At 50.8% G+C, this 20,996-nt stretch overlaps 2 protein-coding genes and 1 long non-coding RNA gene across 6 annotated transcripts in view; 1 reads left to right on the top strand and 2 right to left on the bottom strand.

Annotated features, from left to right (window-relative positions):
• Positions 1 to 8,349, top strand: part of MPND (MPN domain containing) — a 30,289-nt gene extending 21,940 nt beyond the window's left edge. For 2 of the 3 annotated variants that reach the window (XM_053372744.1, XM_053372743.1), the window contains exons 9-13: positions 303 to 471; positions 2,231 to 2,301; positions 4,236 to 4,325; positions 6,236 to 6,328; positions 7,642 to 8,349. In XM_053372744.1, coding sequence (XP_053228719.1) covers positions 303 to 471; positions 2,231 to 2,301; positions 4,236 to 4,325; positions 6,236 to 6,328; positions 7,642 to 7,728 — 510 coding nt within the window. In that variant the 3' untranslated portion in view covers positions 7,729 to 8,349. The remainder of the gene's footprint in view (positions 1 to 302; positions 472 to 2,230; positions 2,302 to 4,235; positions 4,326 to 6,235; positions 6,329 to 7,641) is intronic. The other variant, XM_053372745.1, reaches the window with a different exon arrangement.
• The window catches only part of LOC128405798 (uncharacterized), a 227,796-nt gene that overhangs the window by 58,979 nt on the left and 147,821 nt on the right, over positions 1 to 20,996 (bottom strand). The window lies entirely within an intron of this gene.
• Positions 14,500 to 20,996, bottom strand: part of SH3GL1 (SH3 domain containing GRB2 like 1, endophilin A2) — a 59,122-nt gene continuing 52,625 nt past the window's right edge. The window contains exons 8-10 of one of the 2 annotated variants that reach the window (XM_053372751.1): positions 18,636 to 18,760; positions 16,833 to 16,886; positions 14,500 to 15,190 (exon numbers count right to left, since the gene is read on the bottom strand). In XM_053372751.1, the coding sequence (XP_053228726.1) occupies positions 14,991 to 15,190; positions 16,833 to 16,886; positions 18,636 to 18,760 (379 nt within the window). In that variant the 3' untranslated portion in view covers positions 14,500 to 14,990. The remainder of the gene's footprint in view (positions 15,191 to 16,832; positions 16,887 to 18,635; positions 18,761 to 20,996) is intronic. The other variant, XM_053372752.1, reaches the window with a different exon arrangement.

Genomic DNA, 20,996 nt, shown 5'->3' with positions numbered 1-20,996 from the left:
CCCACCATCTCGTCCTCTGTCGTCCCCTTCTCCTTGTGCCCTCCATCTTTCCCAACATCAGGGTCATTTCCAGGGAGTCTTCTCTTCTCATGAGGTGGCCAAAGTCTAGGAGCCGCAGCTTCAGGATCTGTCCTTCCAGTGAGCACTCAGGGCTGATTTCCTTCAGATTGGATCAGTTTGATTTTCTTGCGGTCCATGGGACTCTCAAGAGTCTCCTCCAGCACCAGAATTCAAAAGCATCCATTCTTCTGGATATGCTTAAGACTGCTGAAAAGCAACATCCTTTTTCCTCTTGTCTTCAGATATGCCAGAACCTTTTTATGCGTGGGCTTTCCCTGGTGGGCTGGTATCACAGCCACCCGTTCAGCCATGCCCTGCCATCCCTCCAGGACATCGATACTCAAATGGACTACCAGCTGAAGCTCCAGGGAACCAGCAACAGCTTTCAGCCTTGCTTGGCACTCATCTCCGGTAAGTGGCAGAAGGGTGCCCGTCCATCTCAACGAAACAGCCTGTGCTGGTCCCGTGGGTTAACCATGAGGCGAGGTCCAAGTCCAGTCCGTGGTCGAGGGTGCAGTATTGTGGCCGTCCGTCAAAGCTGAAGCTGGGTCCAAGGCAGGGAGCAGGGTGAGGTCAGGAGCTCCAGCAGGACAGGGTGCAGGCAGGAACTGGCTACCAACAATGTTGCTCCCGCAACTTCGGACTGGGGCTGGCTGGCTTTTATCTGCCCCGAGGCACAGGGCGGCCCCGATCCTCAGGTGACTCGCCTCTCCTGGCCTGGAGGCGAGCCCTCCTCCTGCGGGAACTTACTTCCCTCTTACTTCTCTGCCCCTTACTTCTCTGCCCTGAGCCTCTGCAGCTCAGGAGAGGCTGGAGGGTTACCGGACCCAGAGGCAACCTCAGCTTCCTCTGACGGGGCTGAGAGTGGAGCACCTGCAGGCAATGGGTCCTCCATCACCTCAGGAGCCAGAGCAGACTCAGCTGGTGCCTGCACCTGAGGACCTAGCACAGGTGAGGACCCTTCAGGCTCATGCCCCAGCCCCGGCTCAGCTGGTACTGGAGGCGGGGAATCCTGTGCAGGCTGGGATTCCTCAGGTTCAGCCTCCGAGTCCGAATCCCAGGCCATCACACAGCCCACCATCTCGCAGCTCTCTGTAAACGTTAGGTGCAGAAACGGGCAGCAATGTACCTCTCTCAGTGTTTCTCCTTTACGGATTTCACCTGTGTCTAATCCCGTCTGTAACTCACTCTATGTGGGGCTGCCCTTGAGACTGACCCAGAAACTCCATCGGGTGCAGAATGCCACAGCGAGGCTCCTTACAGGGTCCTCGCCGTGGGATCACATTCACCCGGAGAAGGTCGGCGGTTCGAATCCCCACGACGGGGTGAGCTCCCGTTGCTCTGTCCCTGCTCCTGCCAACCCAGCAGTTTGAAAGCACGTCTAAGTGCAAGTAGATAAATAGGTACCACTCCGGCGGGAAGGTAAACGGCGTTTCCGTGCGCTGCTCTGGTTCGCCAGAAGCGGCTTAGTCATGCTGGCCACATGACCCGGAAGCTGTACGCCGGCTCCCTCCGCCAGTAAAGCGAGATGAGCGCCGCAACCCCAGAGTCGGCCACGACTGGACCTAACGGACAGGGGTCCCTTTACCTTTTATACCAGCTGCACTGGCTCCCGGTGGAGTACAGGATCAGGTTTAAGGTGCTGGTTTTAACCTTTAAAGCCCTATATGGCCTAGGACCCTCGTACCTACAGGACCGCCTCTCCTGGTATGTCCCACAGCGCCACCCGCGTCCCACCCTATCTATAGAAATGAGCAAACCAGTGATATTTTAGGGAGCAGGCTAGTAGGCAGAGCCCATTACTTACACCAGGCATAAGCAAACTCAGCCCTCCAGATGTTTTGGGACTACAACTCCCATCACCCCTAGCTAGCAGGACCAGTGGTCGGGGATAATGGGAATTGTAGTCCCAAAACATCGGGAGGGCCGAGTTTGCCTGTGCCTGACTTACATCATAGGAGCCTGCACAACACTGTTGATGTATGTAGTTTTTTATTTTTTATCTTATGTTTTGGATATGTACATCCAGTTTTCTTTTCCCTTAAATTGTTTTGGGGCCCGCAAGAGAGCGGGGCTCTAAGCTATAGCTTGTTTAGCTTATACGTAAATCTGGCACTGTTCCCATGCTAGGTGCCCAAATGATCTGTAGCTTGTCTTATTGTCCCCTCAGGTCCATACTGCCATGCCAACCAAGGCGTAGAGTCGAAGATTGCGCCCTTCTGGGTTATGCCCCCTCCGGAGGTGAGTCCTGCAGCGTCTGACCAAGGTGCTCTTTGGGAGAGCGGGGGGCGCAAGAAAGTACCGTATTTTTTGTTCTATAGGACGCACCGGACCATAGGAGCGGGAGAACAGGAAAAAAAATTCTCCCCCTCTCTGCTCAGCGCCCCTTCAGCCCCTTCCATTTCTCCTCCCGCTTCGCTGAAGGGGCGCTGCGCAGAGAGGGAAAACTGTGCAGCGCCTCTCCAGCAAAGCGAAGCCTGGAGATCAAGAGGGATCAGTGTGCACTGACCCCTCTCGCTCTCCCCGGAGCATGGCGGGAGTTCCCGCTGCGCTCCGGGGGCTTCAGGAGGCTTCAGCGAAAGCAATGTGAAGCCTCCGGAGCACGGGGGGCGCGCTCCCTCTGCACTTTGGAGGCTTCGCATTGCTATTGCTGAAGCCAAGGAGCCTGCATTCGCTCCATAGGTCGCACACACATTTCCCCTTCATTTTTGAAGGGGAAAAGGTGCGTCTTATAGAGCGAAAAATACGGTGCCTCACACCAAATCAGACCATTGGTTTGGAAAATTCAGCCAGTGCAGAATTCAGCACCCAACTTGCTCACCGAAGGAAGACGACGGTCTGAGCATATTACACTGATCTGGTTCCACTGCATGGGCTACCAATTAGTTTCCGGGCCCAATTCAAAGTGCTGGTTCTCACCTTGTTGTTGTTGAGTCGTTTAGCCGTGTCCGCCTCTTCGTGACCCCCTGGACCAGAGCACGCCAGGCCCTCCTGTCTTCCACTGCCTCCCGCAGTTTGGGCAAACTCAGGCTGGCAGCTTCGAGAACACTGTCCCACCATCTCGTCCTCTGTCGTCCCCTTCTCCTTGCGCCCTCCATCTTTCCCAACATCAGGGTCTTTTCCAGGGAGTCTTCTCTTCTCCTGAGGTGGCCAAAGTCTTGGATCCTCAGCTTCAGGATCTGTCCTTCCAGTGAGCACTCAGGGCTGATTTCCTTCAGAATGGAGAGGTTTGATCTTCTTGCAGTCCATGGGACTCTCAAGAGTCTCCTCCAGCACCAGAATTCAAAAGCATCCATTCTTTGGCGATCAGCCTTCTTTATGATCCAGCTCTCACTTCCATACATACTAGGTTCTGACCTAGAAAGCCTTAAACCATGGGTAGGCAAACTAAGGCCTTGGGGCCCAGAATGCAGCTGCTGGACTGGTGAATGGGAGCGGCCGCCAAGACCACATAACACTAGTCTTGAAAGACCTACATTGGCTCCCAGTACGTTTCCGAGCGCAATTCAAAGTGTTGGTGCTGACCTTTCAAGCCTTAAACAGCCTCGGCCTAGTATACCTGAAGGAGCGTCTCCACCCCCATCGTTCAGCCCGGACACTGAGATCCAGCACCGAGGGCCTTCTGGCAGTTCCCTCCCTGCGAGAAGTGAGGTTACAGGGAACCAGGCAGAGGGCCTTCTCGGTGGTGGCACCCTCACTGTGGAACACCCTTTGGGAATCGCCTGATAGGCGGGATATAAATATTGTTGTTGTTGTTGTTGTTGTTGTTGTTGTTGTTGTTGTTGTTGTTGTTGTTATATGCACTAGCAAAGGAAAATAGACTGCAGGATATTTTTCCGAGCCTAAGCCGTGTTGATTCCCAAGGTACACTGTCAATTGTTTGCTGCTGTTAACATGTGTGTGTATGCGTTCGTCAGTTGGTGCTGTACAAATATTATAATCAATAAATAAAAGGGTAAAATCACTTCTTGCTCAGAAGTATGTTGGCTCAAAAAAAGCAGTGGTGCATTCTGAGGAGGTGCACCTCTAAGCCACCAGGGGGCGCTTTACAACTTTGGTTTTCCTGAGCTAGTCAAGAGACAAAGGGGGGGGGGGAAACACAATCTGATATTATTCACTTCTCTGTGTCTAACTCTTCACCCCCCCTTCCCCGGCCAACTTTTCTCTTCCACCAGCAAAGGCCGTATGATTACGGCATCCCCATGGAAGTTGAGGTCTCCTACGTCCAAGACGGCTTCCTCACCAACGACGTTCTCCACGAGATGGTAACTTTGGTTCATCTGAATTTCGCATCTGCTCGGGGAAAGAATCTCGGGTTGCGTCACCAAAGCGCCTTTTGTTCCAGATACACAGGGCTGGGATGATCTAAAGCGAGGCCTCTTGAAAAACAAAATTTGTAACTGATGGCGGAACAATCCTTACATTCAGAGAGCCCTGCGGGCATTCACAATGCAAGCGTTGTGCGTTAGCTTGAAAGTCAATCTTCAGAGTCCTTTTAGACCAGGCATAGGCAAAGTCCGGCCCTCCAGATGTTTGGGACTACAGTTCCCATCATCCCTGACCACTGGTCCTGCTAGCTAGGGATGGTGGGAGTTGTAGTCCCAAACATCTGGAGGGCTGGAGTTTGCCTATGCCTGTCTTAGACCCAAGGCTCCTTAGAATTCTTGCCAGATTCCCTTAAGAAGCCCCTGATCGCAGTGTTGTGGGAAGATTTGGGGTTGCCTTTTAGAGCCCAACTCTCCGTGTCCCCTAAGTCTGTTTATCAGTTGGAGAAAAATGAACCGTAGAATTGTAGAGTTGGAAGGGACGTCAAGGGTAGTCTATTGCAACACCCTGCAATGCAGAAAAAGGTAAAGGACCCTGGATGGTTAAGTCCAGCTAAAGGCGACTATGGGGTTGTGGCGCTCATCTCGCTTTCAGGCCGAGGGAGCCGGCGTTTGTCCGCAGACAGCTTTCCGGGTCATGTGGCCAGCAGGACTAAACTGCTTCTGGCGCAACGGGACACCGTGATGGAAACCAGAGCGCACAGAAACGCCGTTTACCTTCCCGCTGGAGCCATACCTATTTATCTACTTGCGCTGGTGTGCTTTCGAGCTGCTAGGTTGGCAGGAGCTGGGACCGAGCAACGGGAGTTCACCCCATCACGGGGATTCGAACCACTGACCTTCTGATCAGCAAGCCCAAGAGGCTCTGGGGTTTAGACCACAGCGCCACTCGCGGTTTTTTTATCTGCAGGAAAACCAGTACAGTGGTACCTCGAGTTAAAAAGGCTTTGGGTTCCAAACTCCGCTAACTCAGAAGTAGTACCTCAGGTTGAGAACTTTGACCCAGGATGGGAACGGAAATCATGCGGTGGCAGCGGGAGGCCCCATTAGTGAAAGTGCACCTCAGGTTAAGAATGGTTTCGGGTTAAGAACAGACCTCTGGAACGAATTAAGTTTGTAACCTGTGGTACGACAGTAGAAGGAAAGCAAGGGAGATCTTTTCTAGAGAAAGAGGTGCCAGAACTTGCCATGAACGCCTTCCGTTGTTCTCTTAGAATGGCAGTGGCAGCCACCGGAGAGCTGCCAAAACAGAATCCTGGCTGGGGAAAAAGCCCTGTGCACAACACTCCTGCGGTGTAGGCCGCCTGTGATTCCTGTTCTTTCTTTTCTTTTCTTTTCTTTAAATAATTTTTATTAAGTACAAATTAGAAAACATACATATTTACAACAAAAGAAAATACAAAGGAAAAAGAAAATACATATATTGCTTTTCAACATTTACAACATTTACATGCAGCCACTGGGAGAGATCATCAGGAGGTGTTTCCGTGCGTAAACGGCGTTTCCGTGTGCTGCTCTGGTTCGCCAGAAGCGGCTTAGTCCTGCTGGCCACATGACCCGGAAGCTGTACGCCGGCTCCCTCCGCCAGTAAAGCGAGATGAGCGCCGCAACCCCAGAGTCGGTCACGACTGGATCTAATGGTCAGGGGTCCCTTTACACCTCTATAAAATGCTATTCACAATAAAGGACTGAAATGAAAGATATCAGGAAAAAAGAAAAAAAAAAAAAGAAAAAATAAAGAAGTAAAAGAAAAGGATCATAGGTGACATTTTTTAAAAGTATATAACTATTCACTATACATAGCTGTTTCCCATCTATATTTATATTCAATTGTTCTTTCTTCCTCACAGATGCTGCTGGTGGAGTTTTACAAAGCGGCGCCCGACGTAGTGAAGTTTCAAGAGATGTGGAGCCAGGAGCAGACCTATTTGGATAAACTAAAGGTAATCTTGAGGAAGAGTTGCCCGGTAGTGGAGCGGACCTCCACGGAAGGTGGTAGAATCTCCTTCCTTGGGGGTTTTCAGGCAGGGGTTGGGTGGGCATTCGTTAAACTGGGATTCCTGTGTTGCAGGGGGTTGGACTGGATGACCTTCGGGGGTCCCTTCCGACTCCACAAGTCTCTAGTTATGCATGCTCTGGTTATCTGGACTACTGCAATGCGCTCTCCATGGGGCTGCCTTTGAAGGTGACCCGGAAACTGCAGCTAATCCAGATTGTGGCAGCTAGACTGGTGACTGGGAGCGGCCGCTGAGACCACATAACACTGGTCCTGAAAGACCTACATTGGCTCCCAGGATGTTTCCAAGCACAATTCAAAGTGCTGGTGCTGACCATGAAAGCTCTAAATGGCCCAGTATACCTGAAGGAGCGTCTCCACCCCCATCATTCTGCCCGGACACTGAGTTCCAGCTCCGAAGGCCTTCTGGCAATTCCCTTGCTGTGAGAAGCCAAGTTACAGGGAACCAGGCAGAGGGCCTTCTCGGTGGTGGCGCCCGCCCTGTGGAACGCCCTCCCACCAGATGTCAAAGAGAACAACTACCACCAGACTTTTAGAAGACATCTGAAGGCAGCCCTGTTCAGGGAAGCTTTTAATGTTTGATGGATTGCTGTATTTTAATATTTCGTTGGAAGCCGCCCAGAGTGGCTGGAGAAGCCCAGCCAGATGGGCGGGGTGTAAATAATAAATTATTATTTTAAAGTGTAAAACATAAAAATTTAGTAAGAATTAGAGAGGCAGAGAAAGTATCACACGGCGATTTGTGGGTGGGCCGTGCAAAGGAGAAGCCATTTTTCTTAAAAAGGTAAAGGCAAAGGTACCCCTGCCCGTACGGGCTAGTCTTGACAGACTCTGGGGTTGTGCGCCCATCTCACTCAAGAGGCCGGGGGCCAGCGCTGTCCGCAGACACTTCCGGGTCACGTGGCCAGCGTGACGAAGCTGCTCTGGCGAGCCAGAGCCGCACACGGAAACGCCGTTTACCTTCCCGCCAGTAAGCGGTCCCTATTTATCTACTTGCACCCGGGGGTGCTTTTGAACTGCTAGGTTGGCAGGCGCTGGGACCGAGCAGCGGGAGCGCACCCTGCCGCGGGGATTCGAACCGCCGACCTGATGATCGGCAAGTCCTAGGCACTGAGGTTTTACCCACAGCGCCACCCGCGTCCCTTCCATTTTTCTTGCCTACGTGCATTTAGCAAGCTCACTTTCGGTCCGAGTTCCCTGCCTGTTCGAATGACGAACGCTGTTATCCTCTCCTTGCAGGGCTCGTTGGCTTCCAGGACGCCCAAGGACCAAGGTTTCGGACACATCCTGGAGCAAGTCTACAGCATCCTCAAACAATACAGTTGAAACCAGGAGGAGGAACCATGTCTTCAAGCTTTCAGTCAGGGGTTAGGGAAAGAAGTTTGGTTGAGAAGCTTAACCCCTCCATTTTGAAACCCAGTTCTGCCCAATCTTGCTTGGCTGGTAGAGAGGGAAATGGAGACCCTTTGTGTTTGTGTGTTTAAGAAAGGTTTTTCACGAGTTTAAGAGGAAACACTGGACCAGCCAAGAACATGCTTTGATTTGCCTATGCGGAAGCTAGAGAAGCTATCTGTTCCCCTGTCCTGGGCTTGGCGTCACGGGACAAAACAAACCCATTTCATAGATGGTCAACTGAGGCAACCTGGCTTGCGAGGCCTCAAAAGGACCCCTTGGTAGATCTCAAATTCAATCCAGCAGAGTGTTGTGTGCTGGTCGACACAGCTGATCTCCTCTTGAGGTTTTCCGAGACGGAACGGAAGCCCGCAACTCTCCAATTTCGTCTTATGTTTCATGTTGTGAAGGGTGGGGAGAAACTAGCCTACGGCCTCCAATGTTTCGGGTGTGTGTGTCTGAGCTGGTAAGAGGGCAGATTTTAAAAAAGGGGGCAGTGTGGTGTTGCCTTTCTAAAAAATTTCACCGATGTGTAGAAGCAGCAAAAACTGAGTAAAAAGGATGGAAGCTTACTTTGCGTAAAAGCAGGGTTGTGGCAGGTTGGTGAAAATCTTGCTTTGTCCTAAAGGGACCCCTGACCATTAGGTCCAGTCGTGCCCGACTCTGGGGTTGCGGCGCTCATCTCGCTTTATTGGCCGAGGGAGCCGGTGTACAGCTTCTGGGTCATGTGGCCAGCCTGACTAAGCCGCTTCTGGCGAACCAGAGCAGCGCACAGAAACGCCGTTTACCTTCCCGCCGGAATGGTACCTATTTATCTACTTGCACTCTGACGTGCTTTTGAACTGCTAGGTTGACAGGAGCAGCGACCGAGCAATGAGAGCTCACCCCGTCGCGAGGATTCGAACCGCCGACCTTCTGATCGGCAAGCCCTAGGCTCTGTGGTTTAACCCACAGCGCCACCCACATCCCGTGCTTTGTCCTTTCTGTGTTCCCTAAAAGCAGCTGTGCATCGATCTGTTCCTGTGGCTCTCGGGTAGGGAAGCTGTGATGCTTCAGATGTTTCTGGACTCCTGGCAGGAATGACCGGATCCGGGAATCCCAGCAAAACGGTTCCAACGGTTCTGCAGAACAAGCCACCCCAGGAGGAGATCTGCCTGTCGCATCTCTTTCTGATGTACAGTCCTGCCCTGGCCTCCCTCTGGTCATCCTCTGCTGGGGATGGGGCTGTTCCGTCCTAGTTTTTGTTGTTGTTGAATGTACAGGCAACTCCCTGCTCACACGTGTTCTGTCTGCCAAGCTCCCGGAGTGGTACCCAGAAATGTGGAGCACCTGGTCAACCAGGCCTCCGCTGTCCCTCCGGCTCATGCGAGGGCTTGCTTGAGCAGCTCAGCTTCCCCGTACATCGGTAGGCCTTTGCCGAACAGCCTCAACAAGCCTCTGGCTCACGAGGAGACCCTTCCCAGAGCCTAGAGGATGTCCTCTTTGGGCTCCGGACAAGCTGGGCTTTGGCTTCCTTGACAACTGCTGCTGCGCTACCCCGCATGTCCAATGCTAAGTGGGGAGGCGAAGCAGCTCAACAAAGCTCCGCTGATCGTCTGGCTCATAAGCAGCCCTCTCCAGGATGGGGTGGGTCTCCTCCCGTGCCAGGACGGAGTGCTCCCCATTTTCTGCAATTTCCCTTACGCATGTGGGAGCCAGGAACGTAACCCCCGCGTAAACGGGGAGTCGCCAGTGATTGAATCCTTTAGAAACCCACGAAAAGCTAGACTACAACTCTTTCATTTGAAGCTGCTGGTTTGGGTCGTTGCCTTCCATGGCTTTTGGGGCTTTTTAGCTTAGGGGGAAAGCAAGCCAGAGGGTTGCAAAATGATGTGTGGTGCAGAGAATGTCGATGGGGGGGGGGAGATTTTTCTCTCTCCTCCCTCCTTCATAATCCTAGCACTTGGTGACAATGAATCATAGAATCATAGAGTTGGAAGAGACCACAAGGGCCATCGAGTCCAACCCCCTGCCAAGCAGGAAACACCATCAGAGCACTCCTGACATATGGTTGTCAAGCCTCTGCTTAAAGACCTCCAAAGAAGGAGACTCCACCACACTCCTTGGCAGCAAATTCCACTGTCGAACAGCTCTTACTGTCAGGAAGTTCTTCCTAATGTTTCGGTGGAATCTTCTTTCCTGCAGTTTCGATCCATTGCTCCGTGTCCGCTTCTCTGGAGCAGCAGAAAACAACCTTTCTCCCTCCTCTATGTGACATCCTTTTATATATTTGAACATGGCTATCATATCACCCCTTAACCTCCTCTTCTCCAGGCTAAACATGCCCAGCTCCCTTAGCCGTTCCTCATAAGGCATCGTTTCCAGGCCTTTGACCATTTTGGTTGCCCTCCTCTGGACACGTTCCAGTTTCTCAGTGTCCTTCTTGAACTGTGGCGCCCAGAACTGGACACAGTACTCCAGGTGAGGTCTGACCAGAGCAGAATACAGTGGCACTATTACTTCCCTTGATCTAGATGCTATACTCCTATTGATGCAGCCCAGAATTGCATTGGCTTTTTTAGCTGCCGCGTCATACTGTTGGCTCATGTCAAGTTTGTGGTCAACCAAGACTCCTAGATCCTTTTCACATGTACTGCTCTCAAGCCAGGTGTCACCCATCTTGTATTTGTGCCTCTCATTTTTTTTTGAAGATGAATACTGGAAGATTCAGGAGACACTAAGGAAAGTAGTTCAGTCAGCACATAGATTAGTGATGGCCACCAAGTTGCCAAACTTTGAAGGAGGATTTAGATAAATTCTTGGAGGAGGTTTCCTTCTCCCCCCAAGAGAAGTTGGCTACCAGGTGCAAAAAAACCAACCCTAAAGTTTTGAATGAATCTGCCGCCTGCAGTTTTCCAAATTCAGCTACCCACATTTCTACAGAAATGTGCAATTGAAATTTTTTAAAAAGGGGAAAAAATGACAAACCCACAAATGAGGCTTCGTGTACCAAGAGCAACCCCTTGAACCTTGCCCTCTTGGGACTACAAATCCCATTATGCCTGATGAATGGCTTTGCTGGCCAGCCGGGGAAGATGGGAGTCCGTCGACATCCCGCAGGATCCCCATTCCTCTTTTAAATGGTACAAAGGAACGGTGCCAAAATCAAAAGGAGAAACAAAAAAAAACAACAAGAACCCACTGCCTTCAAACATTTAATACTTTTTTATTTCAAGGATACAAGGTTTTTCGTGGTTTTTTTTTTATTCCAAAACAGAAGGGGAGAAATAAACCCATTAACAAGAACAAAATAAGATGCGTTTCCCATGCCCACCCACACATAAAATTGTCCAAAGTAAGTAAAGAGAGAGAGAGACTTGCTTCACTCCAACGGAACAAGGGCCAAGAGTTATGCCCTGGCGTGACAATGCTACGGATTAAAAAGCCAGTTATTTACAAAGCCCCTTCCCCAATATTTTTTTTGTTTGTTTGTTTCGCTTGTTCTTCCTGTGGTCCTGGTAAATATTTGGGGTGAGGAAGAAGGGGGGGAAAGGAGAGAACAGAAGCCTGGGGTGCAAAACAGCCTCACACACGTCACACAATTGGGTCTGGAACCCCAAAATAGCTTCTTAGTGAATTTAGGGAAGGGGGGAAGAGAGGTTCTGAAGACATGGACTACCAAACTTTTCACTCCAGCCAGACAATACCTTGGGAGTCACGTCAGAGGGGAAACGTATGACATTATCTTACTATATGAATGCGTAGAGGGGGGTGTGTGGATATTACAACGATATTTAAACGGGATATTGAAGTTAGGACAGTGAAGGTGTGTGTGTGTGGGGGAAACAACTAAAGCATCTTGTAGGAGAGGCGATCGTGGACGAAAGCCAGCTCTCTCCAAACCCCGACACTCGCTTGACAAGGAATGCGAAATTAACTATGAGTAAGTTGGCTGGGATATACCTATATAAATAGAATGTGCACGAGAAATGTCGGGGGAAGGAAAGAGAAAATGGACAATGACAAAAGGCTATTTCTGAGAGGGTGGGTGGAGGGTCAGGAAGTCCACCCCCCCACCCCCTGCAATTCATAGGTGCAGGCTGCATCCGTCCACCACCTTGTTGTGGTCCTCTGCCAACTTCTCAACCCCCCAGGGTCGGCACCACGGATCCTCGGGGCGCAATGGTCCTGGGTGCTTCCTGGTAGCACCAGCTGTGCCAGGGAGTTGGGTCCAGCCCCCTTTTGAATCCCAGCAGAGCCCTCCTTCCATCCCACCCCCCAAAATCATTTGCAATGTTGTTTTGGCGCACTGTGAAAAACAAGATGCTCCGTGCAAGGAAGCCTTGCCAGGGCCCCCTGGCAAAATAGAGAGGGTTCCCAAGAGAGAGTCCTTTTGCGCACTTGAACCCAGAGCCTTCCCCCCCCCCACAAAGGTGGAAAGCCAGAGCAATGGCCTTCTGTCCACCTGCCCGAAATGCCACGGGTGTGTGTGTGTGTGAAATCCCGAGAGCCCTTTGAGCGGCTAGGATTGGGAAGACAAAGGACATAGCTGCCTCTGCCGACCCACCCCGCCAGCGAAGAAACGAAGGGTTGTGGGGGAAGGAGCAGATTGCAGAACCGTAAACGCAGCCCGCCCCTCAAAGCTGTGTTTAGTCCCACTGCCCCGCAGTGGGAGAACATGAAGACATCGGGAAGAATTACGGAAGGGAGTTTGCAGAGCTGGGAGAAGTTGGCCCAACTATTGCTTTTCGCTGCAGAACTGGGGGGGGGCAGGGGAGTTTGGGGGCTGAGGAGCACAGAAACCATACGTCCTCTCTGTTGCTGAAGGGGAATGCCAAGTGGAACGTTATATATTTGGGAGGGGAGTGTAGGAAGACAATCACGATGGATGTCCTGTTTGGGGGCTGGGTGTGCCTGCCCCTTCCCCTGTAACCAGAAGTATAGGGATGGGGAGTGCCTGCACCCACCCACCCAAAGGAGGCTCAGGAAACACACCTGCGTCCTTTGCAAGGCCGTGGTCCAACGCCGTACCTCACACAACAAAACAAAAATTGAATTGCAGCAGCGTTGCCTGGTCTCATACCCCTGATATATTTTGGAGAATGTGCTTGCACCACCAAACTGCAGATTTATCGGCTGCTTATCGGGAGGGACGGGGTTTTTGAACGGTGTATAGAGAAAATCTCCCCGCATGTAGAAAGCTTGTGCGTCAGGGAGGGGAAAAAGGCAAGCATCTGGGAACTCTGCCCCAGTGTGCCCTTTTGTAAAGATGCTGCACCCCCCAATATCTCCCCTCTAAGTGAAGCCTCCTGGTCTTCTCTGCATCCACTTCTATGCTGGTTTCGACGTGGGTGATTCTCAGGGAAGACCCTTTGGCTTAGCCAAGGCGACGGCTCAGTTTTGGGATCGTGGACTCGCAGGAACACAAACCCTGGCACTATAAGCGATAACTGGGGGCCGTTTGAGGCGGTGGGCTGGCGTTTGGGCCTCACTTTCTCCCATTCTGACTCCCCCCGAAGGAATGCTTCTGTAAGACTGCCAAATCTTGCATGCAGGGGTAGCTAAACAGGGGTGTTTCTGAACTCCTGACTCATCACAGCCGGCCTGATGGGAGGTGGAGACCAGCAACATCTGCAAGGCACCTCCCTTGCCTTACAGTCCGGAAACTGAGGCAGTGCAGCTAAGGAGGCGCACTAGAAAACGCATTCTGGGACACCCGGACCCCACAACTCTTTGGCCAGACGGGCTAGAGGACTTCTGAAAAACTTCCTGGAGGGAATCGACGGAGCCTGGAAGCCAGAGGACTACAAAAGGGAGAGGCATATTTTGGAGACATCGGCTTAGAATAAAGGGACGGGGGTCTGGGAGAGTACAAATCGCCCCCCTCCTCTCTTTCTGAACTGGAACCCAGCGTTCGAGAGGAAGCAGGGGACAAGGCACATAGAGAGGGGACAGAAAGCGCACGGAGGGTCGTGTGCTTAGAAGGTCCTGCAACTGGGTCTGAGACAAGAGGAGGCCTGGTCCGTTGCTGCGGTAAGGCGAGGTTTTTCGCAGAAGACCTGCTGGCTTCCCCGGAGGCTGTTCCCACACTTTTGAAAGTGAGCCCACCTGGTCCCTTAAAAACATGTTGCCAGGGGGGGAACGGTGACCCCCTCCCCAGCAACGAACATGGGGAAAAACTGGTGCAATGTCAGGCAATCGGAGAACAGAGAGGGCAACGCTCAGCTGGCCAAGTTATTTGGGAAGGTGGAGAAAGGGCTATGCTTCTGGGACTTGCACACTCTTTTCAGAAAACCATGAAAGGGGGGAACGTGCCTTTAAACCGACACCATCCAGTGTTAGTGCACAGGTTACGTGCCCAATTTTTGCTCCAAACCGTGCTGGGGGTGGAGAAGAGACACCCTGAGATGACTTTAAAAGGGGTTTTAAATTTTGAAAGGGATGAGACGTGTTTTCGTTTCTAATGGTGCAAGTGCCCCGGGTACGAGGAGGAAAGGAGAAGATCTCTGGTAGTGTTTAACACAGCAAAAGGCTGTGACTTCTCATCTTGTTGAGCTGCTTTGTGCTTCCAAGACACACACACACACACAAAAACACACACACGCTGCTGCAGAGGGCTGTTCCCCAGGCCAGCCTGGTGACTTCTGCAATTGTGCAAGGAAGACAACTCGGACAATCGCAGCTGCCTGCCTCCCCCTACAATGGGGCTGCGGGCAGTGTGTGGAGAGACAAAAAAACCCGCAACCAAGGCAGGGCCGTTACGGAGAGCCCAGATCGCAAACCAAAATGGGAAGGCCACAGCGTGCAAAGCACAGGGCCCCCATTTGGGTCCAGGCCCAGGTAAAGAACGGGCAGGTGGGCAGGAGAGAGAGAGAGAGAGAGAGGAGGGTCAGTTTGTGCATTGCCCCAGTCAAACAACTTAGCTCCCACCACCTCCGCCAGGCTGGGCTACGGATAGGAGCACAGTTACCCCCCCAAAAAAAAACCACACACACGTTCCTGCTTGCTGGACGGGGGATTAGTGTTGGGTATATATACCACATGGAATGTAAGTTCGAAGGGTGGGGAGGAGGAGTAGACCCTTAGCCTCTCTCTTTTTCGCCCCCCTGTCGGTGTGCAAAGGGAGGCCGAGGAGAGAAGGGGCGGGACAGGAAGGAAGAGGAAGAACGGAAGCAGTCGGCTTGAGAGCGGAGGGGTGTGTTTGTGTGTGACCCCCTTCACTGAGGTAGCGGGACCAGAACTTCCACGTAGTTGAGGGGAAAGAAGCCCGACTGGCCGTTGATCATGCCCTCGTACCAGTTCTCGTCGATCTGGTTGGTCAGTGTGATGATGTCGCCCTCCTTGAAGCCCAGCTCGCCGTCGTTCTCCGGTTCGAAGTCGTACAGCGCCTTGCAACTCGGCTGGTCCAAATGTGGGGCTGCAGAATTCAAAGGGGAGCAGGGGGGGGAGGGTGTCAGTTAGGGCGGGGGCATCGCCTCTCCGCTGACCACCACCCAATGCACCATGCAAGTGTCACCACACCTCCTCCTTCCCTAAACCAGGAAATCCTACGGCTTCGGATGTCCAGATCTAGATTCAACCTGCACTTCTCCTACAGAGCTACCGTATTTTTCGCTCCATAGGACGCACTTTCCCCCTCTTAAAAACTAAGGGGGAAAGTCTGTGCGTCCTATGGAGCGAATGCAGGGGGGAGGCAGGCAGGAAAAGCCCCCAAGAGCCGCACACAAGCTTGGCACGGCTCTTGCGGGCTTTTCCCCAGGAGGGAGAAGGGACTGTCCGCTGCTCTTTGGGGCTGGGGGGGGGATAATATTTTTTTTCTTGATTTCCCCCGCTAAAAACTAGGTGCGTCTTGTGGTCCGGTGCGTCCTATGGAGCGAAAAATACGGTAAGCTAGTTCCCAGATATGGCTTTCCTCTTTGGCTTCCTATTGTTCGCCTAAGTGTTAAAGGAATAAAAATAAAGCCATCGCCACGGACCTTTAGGCAATTTGTGGGTAAAACGAACCAACGAGAGCTGGTGCCGGGGTGGGAATGCCGATGGAGAGCCAAAACACAGGAAGGCAGCACAGTTTGGCGCAGATGTGAACAGGACCATCGGAAGTGAGTCAGGCCACTGAGCCCATCGAGTTCGCAAGGAGTGACAGCTGCTCTCTCAAGAGATTCAGTCTTTCCCCAGCTCTGCATGGAGCAAGTGGGGATCAAACCTGCGACACTCTGCATGCAAGACACTGCATACAAGGCTCTAACCGTGGAGTCACAACAGCCCTTCCCCGTAACTTCTAGGGAAACACTGGGTTCAAAAACACTGGGCAGGCCTGCACCCTAGATTTTGACCCTGGTTAAAAAGTAACCCTGGCTCCACCCGAACCAGGGCTTGCTAACTGTTCCAGAATGAGGCGGGAACTTGGGGACGGAGGACTCCACCTTCCACCAGGGTTTCCTAAAGTCGGGTCTTCAGCTGTTTTTAGACTACAACTCCCATCACCCCTAGCTACCAGGACCAGTGGTCAGGGATGATGGGAATTGTAGTTCAAAAAACAGCCAACTTTGGGAAACACTGAGCTTGACTCAGCCCTTCTGACTCGCCTAATCTGGCTGGCAGCCTTTTCTCCAGGGTTTCATACGCCTCCCCATTGAACCTGCTACCTGATCCCTTTAGTTTGAAATTCTAGGGCTCTTTGCATGCAGGAAAAGCAAGCAGGTGATCTCAGACATAGGCTAGCCGCGCCGCCCTGGTTTCTGTTTTCTTTCACGACCATGAGGACTACGAACTTGGGTTTGCAAAACGAGCTTTGCAACGGGCACCGAAATCCCTGCATGCGGAGAGTGACTTGCGAAGACTCAAAAGTGCACAGCCCCAATTAAGAGAGCGTGTTTTTAGAGGCGGGGAATCGTATTAGCCTCGGGACAGGAACGCCAGCAACAGATTAGACAGAGGACGGAGGAAGGAAGCAGGAAGAAAGGATGGGGAAGAGGCCGTGCAAGGGATGCGGAGTGCGGGGGGCGGGGGGAGTGGAGGAAGAGGAGAGGAGCCGTGTCAAAGCAGGGGAGGGAACTCACAAAAAATCCTGCTGGGAGTCCGCGATGGTTTTTCGGATCGGAAAGAGGAGGAAGCTGCTCCCAGAAACGGAAACAAACAAAAACACAGACATGCTTACAAAACGTTTAATGCAAAACACCCAAAAATGTGAGGCGCGGGAAACAAATTGGGGGGGGGGGATGTTGCAGGCTGGTGGAAGGTCTGTTAGTGAGGAGGTGCTTGGGTCAGCAACGGGCAGCCATGGAAGCGAGAGGTAAGGGGACGTGCGGCCTGCTTTTGCTATCCCCCCCCCCAAAGCTGAGGACAGGATGCAGAAAGAGGGGGAACCCTTGCGGGGAGCTGTGGATGCACACATCCTGATACGGAAACTACAACTAATCCAGAATGCAGCAGCCAGACTGGGGACGGCCGCCGAGACCACATAACACCGGTCTTGAAAGACCTACATTGGCTCCCAGGACGTTTCTGAGCACAATTCAAAGTGTTGGTGTTGACCTTCAAAGCCCTAAATGGCCCAGTAGACCTGAAGGAGCCTCTCCACCCCCATCATTCACTGAGGTCCAGCGCCGAGGGCCTTTTGGCGGTTCCCTCATTGCGAGAAGTGAGGTTACAGGGAACCAGACAGAGGGCCTTCTCGGTGGTGGCGCCCGCCCTGTGGAACGCCCTCCCTTCAGATGTGAAGGAAATAAGCAGCTATCTTCTCTTTAAAAGACATCTGAAGGCAGCCCTGTTTAGGGAAGTTTTTAATATTTAATGCTGTATTGTTTTTAACACTCAATTGGGAGCCGCCCAGAGTGGCTGGGGAGGCTCAGCCAGTTGGGCAGGGTATAAATAATAAATTATTATTATTATTATTATTATTATTATTATTATTATTATTATGCCATCAAAATAATCCTGCACAAACCACACACCCTGCCCCCGAGCATTCAGAATGTTACAAGCTGCTGTGTTGAAATATAAAGTATACTGTACTTTTCTGTTATAAGACTAGGGTTTTTTAAACTTTGAAATAAGGTTAAAAATCTGGGGGGGGGGTGTCTTATACACGGATAGTGCATATGCCCATTTTCGAAATTTGGGGTCCCCAAAAGCAGGGAAGCATCTTATACATGGGGGTGTCTTATACACGGAAAAATACGGTACTTTAGAAGACTTAAGAAAACTTTTTAAAACACACACGGCTTAGTTTATTTCCCTCTGCCCCAATGATGATCTTTAACCCTCCAAGGCCCAAAGGGTCTTAAAAAGCAACAACAACGTGTAAGAGAATGAACTTGAAGGTGTGAACTAGAAACTGTTCAAAGTTCGACTCCCAAGGTGAACCTAGTTCACACACCACCCAGCAATTCTGGGAACTGTTTTTTAGGCGCAAGGAGGAGGTTTTTCTGAACCGGTTCCGTGGAAATTTTGGAACTAGCTCATTCCAAACACCGGTTGGTCAATGACTTGCCTTGACTACGCTGGACCATAGTGGCCGGGGCTGATGGGAGGGCTAGCTTCCATCGGAGTTGAAAAGGGGCCTCAAAGGGTCATCCAGTCCAACCCCCCTCCTTCTGCAATTCAGGAATCACAATCAAAGCACTCCATGCAACAGTGCGCCTTGACAGTGCAACCGCTGGAGAACTGATCTCACCTACTCTTCAGCCCCTCAGGTGAGATGCTGCCTTCTCTGCGCAGCAGAAAACTCAAGAGTAGACTTTAGAGTGGAATGCAACCCATTGTGTACTTAAACAGGGTTGCCAGATATCAGAAAGTGAAAATCCGGATGTTGAGCTTTTTTGGGCAAAACACAGAGACGGCTACTTTGGCCCCGCCCTTACCTGAGACTTTGGGGGCGGGGTTGCAGGAAAAGCCGCCGTTGGATTGGTCGCTCTCTCCAAACTCGGAGAACTCCCTCGGTTTCGGCTTGTATTCTCGCTTCGGGCGCGAGGAAGTGTCCCTCACTCTGGGCGCAGGAGGAAGAAGAAGATTTGCCATGAGGATAAAGATTAAAGCAAGTTTCAAATACAGCCGTACCTTGGAAGTCGAACGGAATCCGTTCCGGAAGTCCCTTCAACTTCCTTTTTTTTTTTGAAATATTTTTTATTAGTTTACAACAAAAACAAAAACACATTAATTTCACATCCAATTTTTCACAAATTGTTTCTTTTCTGGACTTCCTTCAGCTTTTCTGTAAATCATCCATAGTCATTATTTACCGTATTTTTCGCTCTATAAGACGCACCAGACCACAAGACGCACCTAGTTTTTGGAGGAGGAAAACAAGAAAAAAAATATTCTGAATCTCAGAAGCCAGAACAGCAAGAGGGATCGCTGCGCAGTGAAACCAGCGATCCCTCTCGCTGTTCTGGCTTCTGGGATAGCTGCGCAGCCTGCATTCGCTCCATAAGACGTGCACACATTTCCCCTTACTTTTTAGGAGGGAAAAAGTGAGTCTTATAGAGCAAAAAATATGGTAAGTTACGCATTCCTTAGGTTTGTATTGTCATTATTTATACCTTTCTTTTCTATTCCCTTTAAACAATACTTCTCAATTTTTCACAGTGCTTCTTTAAATCCCTCTAGCGTTATCTGTCCCTCACTTATACTGGAAGTCCGTTCAACTTCCAAAACGTCCGGAAACCAAAGCACGGCTTCCAATTGGCTGCAGGAAGTTCCTGCAGCCAATCAGAAGCCCTGTCGGATGTTCGGCTTCCAAAAATAGTTCGCAAACCGGGACAGTCACTTCCGGGTTTGCGACGTTTGGGAGCCAAAACGCTCGAGAACAAAGCTGTTTGAAAACCAAGGTACGATTGTATTGCAATCGATGAAAAAGACTCCTCCCACCCCAATTTTTTTAAAAAATACTCACTTGATTATTATTTTTAAAAACCAAATGATTATAAACACGACCAACAGCCAATACCACATTTAAACGCACGTTTTAAAAGTGTAAAGTCAAGGAAATATACAGCTGGTCAATGGGAGATGGTTTTATTCATTTCTATTTATTTATTGCCAACAAAGGTCCGTATAGTAAAAGCTATGGTTTTCCTAGTAGTGATGTATGGAAGTGAGAGAAGAAAGCTGATCACCAAAGAATGGATGCTTTTGAATTCTGGTGCTGGAGGAGACTCTTGAGAGTCCCATGGACTGCCAGAAGATCAAACCTCTCCATTCTGAAGGAAATCAGCCCTGAGTGCTCACTGGAAGGACAGATCCTGAAGCTGAGGCACCAAGACTTTGGCCACCTCATGAGAAGAGAAGACTCCCTGGAAAAGACCCTGATGTTGGGGAAGATGGAGGGCACAAGGAGAAGGGGAAGACAGAGGACGAGATGGTGGGACAGTGTTCTCGAAGCTCCCAGCATGAGTTTGACCAAACTGCGGGAGGCAGTGGAAGAAAAGAGTGCCTGGCGTGCTCTGGTCCAGGGGGTCACAAAGAGGCGGACATGACTAAGCGACTAAACAACAGCAACCCTTCCTTTTTCTCCATGGAGCTCACGGTGGCTTACATGGTTCCCCCCTCCTCATTTTATCCCCCAACAACAACCCTGTGAGGTAGGTTAGGCTAAGAGTGAGCGAGTGGCCCAAGGTCACCCAGTGAACTTCATGGCTGGGCGGGGATTCGAACCCTGGTCTCCCTGGTTAGAGTCCGGCACTCGGACCACTACCCTGGGACTGGCTAAGGAGGAAAGCAGTGGCCGTAAACTGGGGAGCGCTGATTCTAGGCAAGTTATAGGACATTAAGATCTGACCTGCTGGGCCAAAATGGCTCTCCACGCCATTTCTACACTTGAAGCGTGAAAGGAACGTCCGGTTGAAATATCTTAAACAGTTTGAGATAGAAACTGACTTGGGAGCCCTCAATAGAATAAAAAGTCCTTACTCAGCTGGAAGACTCCCCGGAGAGCAAGGGAATCTGTATGGCAGCGGGTGGGAGACTTTTTATTTAGATATTTTTATTAAGTACAAATTAGAAAACATACATATTTACAACAAAGGAAAATACAAAAGAAAAAGAAAATACATATAACCGAGGAAAAAAATTAGAGAATATTTTGTCTCTTTTCATATTTACAGTTATTTATACCTCTATAAAATGCTATTCACAATAAAGGAGTGAAATGAAAGATAAGATATCAGAAAAAAAGAACCAAGAAAAAATAAAGAAGTAAAAGAAAAAGACCATAGGTGAAAATT

The sequence above is a fragment of the Podarcis raffonei genome, chromosome 18, assembly GCF_027172205.1.
Source record: "Podarcis raffonei isolate rPodRaf1 chromosome 18, rPodRaf1.pri, whole genome shotgun sequence".
NCBI classification, from domain to species: domain Eukaryota; kingdom Metazoa; phylum Chordata; class Lepidosauria; order Squamata; family Lacertidae; genus Podarcis; species Podarcis raffonei.
This window is presented reverse-complemented; position numbering and strand designations above follow the sequence as displayed.